Source organism: Lucilia cuprina, chromosome 6, assembly GCF_022045245.1.
Source record: "Lucilia cuprina isolate Lc7/37 chromosome 6, ASM2204524v1, whole genome shotgun sequence".
Taxonomy (NCBI): domain Eukaryota; kingdom Metazoa; phylum Arthropoda; class Insecta; order Diptera; family Calliphoridae; genus Lucilia; species Lucilia cuprina.
Window position 1 is genome coordinate 55,475,395 of NC_060954.1, and position 6,354 is coordinate 55,481,748.

At 30.8% G+C, this 6,354-nt stretch overlaps 1 protein-coding gene across 1 annotated transcript in view; it reads left to right on the forward strand.

Moving 5' to 3' along the window:
- LOC111689315 overlaps window positions 1-6,354 on the forward strand; it is a 50,560-nt gene that overhangs the window by 3,413 nt on the left and 40,793 nt on the right. Inside the window, exon 4 of the mRNA XM_046954187.1 lies at window positions 2,391-2,625. Within this exon, the coding sequence (XP_046810143.1) occupies window positions 2,391-2,625 (235 nt within the window). The remainder of the gene's footprint in view (window positions 1-2,390; window positions 2,626-6,354) is intronic.

The window sequence follows — 6,354 nt, forward strand, 5'->3', positions numbered from 1 at the left end:
AGACTATAGACTAGACTATAGACTAGACTATAGACTAGACTATAGACTAGACTATAGACTAGACTATAAACTAGACTATAGACTTGACTATAGACTTGACTATAGACTTGACTATAGACTTGACTAGACTATAGACTAGACTATAGACTAGACTACAGACTAGACTATAGACTAGTCAACAGACTTGACTATAGACTAGACTACAGACTAGACTATAGACTAGTCAACAGACTTGACTATAGACTAGACAACAGACTTGACGATAGACTAGACTATTGTTTAGTTTATGGCCTCCGATGTCAATGTTAGGTACATATAGCAGAAAGTACTTATTTGCACAAAAAATAGTACTATTTTTTATTTTCATTATCCATCCCTGGATCATTAGTATAAATTTCATTAAAGTTTTTTGCGACGTATAGAACAACAAATTCCTGTTTTTTTATTTTTTTTTTCAAACATTTTGCACAATTTTAGCAGACAGATGGACGTTTAAATTTACCGACAAAATACGCACACATTTGTTGGTTCATAGAAACGGCCACAACAAGGGACAGACAAACAAACACAAAATCTCTAGACTTTATGTCTTGTAAAGTTTTTTTTTCTTAATATTTAATATTATTTTTAACTATTTGTATGACTTGCTACAAAAAAAAAACTCGAAATTTAAACAAAACTTAGACAAGTCATAAATATGGCAATATTAATAATGTTTTAAGAGAAATATGGCAAGTTTGAATATTAAACCCTACAGATGTAAGAACAGACAGACAGATTATTTAACATGTTCTATAAGAAGTCATAGTTATCCAAAAGAACTTATCTAAAAGCGAAAATATATGATTTAAAATACGACAATAGGAATGAATAGCCTTAAAGGAACTGCTTATATATATACTAAGTCCACATGTTTCCTAGTTAGTAAAAAGAGTAATTGAAGTTGGTGTTTTTAAAGAATCTTACAAAGAACTTCTAAAGAAGTACAATATATGTCATTACTTATACATGTAGTGTTAAAAATATCAGACCCTAAAAAGTATTAATTTCCTTGTGTCCGAAGTTAGTTTCTTGTGAAAAAGACATACCAACGATATTGTAGAGCACAAATTTACAAAATCTCAAAAGTTGTAAAAATTTAAATTTCTTAAAACACAAAATCTAGTATTAACGCTTAAAACGTATTTAGGCGTATAATTTATCGTGTTCCATAACTGTGTTAAAAGTTTTTTCTTCAGTTTTTCTGCAATTTTTTTTTTTTTTTTTTTGAAAAATATAAAATTTTTTTTGTGCAAAAATATTTGATATAAATGTCATTTTTATGCATTGATATGTTTGAAAAAATCTGCTACGACAACTAGTTCATCTGGAAAAATGTTGAGTGTTTGTTGAAGTTGTTTCTGTTGTTGTTGTCGCTGTGAAAAGGTGCAGCCATTGGAGTGCAGGCAGCCCCGATCATATGGAGTATAATTTAACAGTCACACACATGCTTGATAAAAATCTATTAAATATTTATTTGATTTTTCCACACATGAGTTTGAGAGGCGGCAGGACGGTGGGTCAGAAGATAGAAATTTATACATATTTCTTTTGAAATTTAGGGAAATGTAGGTCACATAACAACTTCTTCAGATCTGGAGCAAATTGATATATAAAAAGAAAACTTTAAATTCTGTTCTAGTTCTTCTCTAGTCCTGTCCTTGTTCTGTTCAAATTCTGCTCAAGTTCTGATCAAATTCTGTTCAAGTTCTGTTCTAGTTCTGCTCTAGTTCAGTTCTAGTTCTGTTCTAGTTCTGTTCTAGTTCTGTTCTAGTTCTGTTCTAGTTCTGTTCTAGTTCTGTTCTAGTTCTGTTCTAGTTCTGTTCTAGTTCTGTTCTAGTTCTGTTCTAGTTCTGTTCTAGTTCTGTTCTAGTTCTGTTCTAGTTCTGTTCTAGTTCTGTTCTAGTTCTGTTCTAGTTCTGTTCTAGTTCTATTCTAGTTCTGTTCTTGTTCCAGATAAATCTTGTTTCATCTAATCGACAGCAAATTTTATTAGAAACCTATTGTGATCGATTTTAATTTTTTGCTCCACTGTTTGCAAGCAGCCAAATTGTTTTTGCAGCTCTTAAAAATATCCAAACATACATATAAACAAACATATCTATTTATTTTCCCATTTGTGACATGGAAAAAATATAAATTTTTATTTTATACAAGTGTGTCTCACAAGTATAAAGATAAATTTTTATTTCAATTGACATTTTAATCTAAATTCATTGAATTTAGAGAGAACGGAATTATGTATAATAAGAAAAAAAAAATAAATTAAATTTATATTTTTCACCAGTTTAAATTTAATAAATTTGCACTTATTTGAAATTCATTTGTTTCCCTAATTCGAATAATTTCAGACAACTTGATATTAAGGAATGCGAAGATGATGATAAGGATGATTTGCATGCGAACGCATTTGTGCCTCCCACCAATTATATAAAAATTTCTCAAGGAAAAATACAATTAGTACATCAGCCGCCAACGCCAGCATCAACGCCCTCTACACTGCTGCCACCACCACCACCATCCTCACCTCCCCCACCCTTAAACAGTCAGTATATATGCAATGGTTTAGAATCTCCCAATGATAAGGTAAGTTTTGAAATTCATTATTTTAATTTAACAATTTCATTATATGGCTTTTATAAATTTGGTTAAATTGGCAATATTGTGGTTAAAATGGTTTCAACTAAAAATTACTAGAATTTAGTTTTAAGTCATAGATTCTATATAATGTAGCTTTTTAGTTGCAATTTGTGTATTTAAGATTCATTTAGGTTTTCTTTTTTGTGATCCAGCAAATCCTTTTAGAATTCATTTTCCTTTGTATAAGTAGTGGTTGTGGTTTATTTGGTATATAATTGAAATTTAATTAAAAATTATGAGTTTCTGAAAGCACTGTTCGTTGGTAATTCTGTATGTAATATTAAGGGTATTCACTGTTAATCATATTTTTGCTATAGTTTAACCCTGTTTCCACACCTTTAGCATTTAGATAAACTTTATTTGCTTTTTGTTCTCAAAATTATCTGATATTATTTCTTATTCCTATATAGTTTAAATTAAATATTAACAGGAATTTAAACCTATAATTTACTTTGAGACTTAAATATCTTTCAATGTTCTTACAAAAACTCCAAATTCCTCCCACTATATTTTTACACGTATTTTTAAAATCTCTAATCCTTTTTAAAATATTTCTCAAGTATCGCGAAAAATGAGAAAAAAAAACATCGCAGTAACTCACTAAAAATTTTTGCTAATAACAATTAAAACTGCAACAGCAACAAAAGGAACAACAAAACATGAAATTAAACAAACAACAAGTAAACACTATAAATTTCTTTAACGTTCATTGAACTTTTGTATTTAAGCTGCTGTTCAAACAGAGAGACGTTGTTGCTTGTTGCAACTGCTACTGAAATTCACAATAACCCAACAAACACAACGTTCAATGTTTAAGAAAAATGTATAAAAATTTTCTCAGATTAGAATTCAAAGAGAAGTGAACTGGAACAGAACTTGAACTGAACTAGAACTGAACTGGAACAGAACTAGAACTAAACTAGAACTGAACTAGAACTGAACTAGAACTGAACTAGAACTGAACTAGAAATGAACTAGAACTGAACTAGAACTGAACTAGAACTGAACTAGAACTGAACTAGAACTGAACTAGAACTGAACTAGAACTAAACTAGAACTGAACTAGAACTGAACTAGAACTGAACTAGAACTGAACTAGAACTGAACTAGAACTGAACTAGAACTGAACTAGAACTGAACTAGAACTGAACTAGAACTGAACTAGAACTGAACTAGAACTGAACTAGAACTGAACTAGAACTGAACTAGAACTGAACTAGAACTGAACTAGAACTGAACTAGAACTGAACTAGAACTGAACTAGAACTGAACTAGAACTGAACTAGAACAGAACTAGAACTGTACTAGAACTGAACTAGAACTGAACTAGAACTGAACTAGAACAGAACTAGAACTGAACTAGAACTGAACTAGAACTGAACTAGAACAGAACTAAAACTGTACAAGAACTCAACAAGAACTGAACTAGAACTGAACTAGAACTGAACTAGAACTGAACTAGAACTGAACTAGAACTGAACTAGAACTGAACTAGAACTGAACTAGAACTGAACTAGAACTGAACTAGAACTAAACTAGAACTGAACTAGAACTAAACTAGAACTGAACTAGAACTGAACAAGAACTGAACAAGAACTGAACTAGAACTGAACTAGAACTGAACTAGAACTAGAACTGAACTAGAACTGAACTAGAACTGAACTAGAACTGAAATAGAACTAGCACTGAACTAGCACTGAACTAGAACTGAACTAGAACTGAACTAGAACTGAACTAAAACTGAACTAAAACTGAACTTGAACTGAACTAGAACTGAACTAGAACTGAAATAGAACAGAACTTAAACTAAAAACAATATGTTTGTTGGTCAATTTGTGTGAGTAAGTATGTTCATAATTGCTACCATGTGTGTATGTGTGTATGTGACATGTTGGCGGCTTCAAGTAGCAATAGTCACAGCAACAGTCAAACTACGCATTTTTTTGTTCTCACAAAACTGAAAGAAAAAAACGAACAAAAACTGAAACAGAGAACGTGATTGCACTTTTCAGGGTGCCAGTGCCATACAAACAAATGAAAGAACAAATAACAAAAAAACAGAAACAAACATCCAACAGAAAAACTAACAGATGAAGTTTACAACAATTTATTGCTGCACACAAAAACACTCACAGATACAACTGTGCAGATAGTTATGCTACATACACACATACATTATGTTGCAAGGCAACATTTATTGTCGTTAACTATTGTTGCTACTTTTGCTGAATGTTTGAGTTGTGTTTTTTTTTTATTGTTCGTTTACTATTTACTGTATGGCAAAAAGAACGTTGACAATTTACACAGTCAAATGGCAAACAACAGAACTAGCATTCAGCAGCACTGTGAAAACAGTAGAAACTGCTGCAGCAACCGGCAACAAGCAGACATCTGAGCACAACACGATTTCAACATTATTAAGTGAGACGACATGTTTGGGCATTGCACGTACTTTTTTATTTCTTATTATTATTATTTTTTCATAACCTAGTCCCTCTACCCTGATTCTTCCTTTTAGTTGCAACAGAATTATAAAGGAAGAATTTAATTGTTGTAAATAATTTTCACAAATACTACATAAGAGGCTTTTTGTTGTGGGAAAATTTCAAGGAGTTGAAAGGAAATTATATAGACAATTTGCTGGTAATTGTTGAAATGTTTAGATTCTTAAATGTTTGAAAAAACATTTACTTGGAATTCCTCTCATAGTATACTAGGTAAAGCATAAGGTAATTAGTTCTCATGTGCAAAATGTTGGCATCTAAACTTTCTGTATTCGATTTATACTTCTGTATTCAGTTAAAGTTTTAAATATTCAACTAAAAATCATTTAAAGTACTGTCTTTAAAACAAAACTAAATCAAATAAAACCTGTAGCATACATATGACTAGAATATAGATACAAATATAATAACAAAACCAACAACAATACAACTTAAAGTCATTGTAACTCTTTTACAGAAAATAAAACTGAAAAGAAAACGAAACGAAATCTAAAAAAATAAAAGCAAAGAAAACATAACAAAACTGCAACAGACAATAGAATCTTTTCAAAAGTAAAGAGCTTTTTGTAATTTCGTTTACATTTTATTTTAACAGGATATTGCAAATGCATTATTACACACAGAGATACATGCATACATACATGTGCATTTAGCAACAACATACACTGCCATTTGCTAAACCTGGTGTAATATAAGAACAACGTTTCTAAATTTTACCCATAAATCTACTCATGCGTGATTTAAAGACATTTGTTGTATTTTTATTATTCTCAATTTTACAAATTCAATTTCTTTTAAGCGCAAGTGTATCGCAAGCTACAAAACACTTGCTGCTGCCTGTTGTTATGCTTTTAATGTAAACGAATTTGTTGCCCTACACTATACAAATATGATTCACAGCTCTACTCGAAAATATGTACTTGATCAGAACCACGACAGAACTAGAATAGAATTAGAAAAGAACTAGAACAGAACTAGAACAGAACTAAAACAAAACTAGAACAGAACTAGAACACAACTATAACAGTACTAGAACAGAACTAGATCATAACTTGAACAAAATTAGAACAGAACTAGAACAGAACTAGAACAGAACTAGAACAGAACTAGAACAGAACTAGAACAGAACAGAACAGAACAGAACTAGAACAGAACTAGAACAGAACTAGAA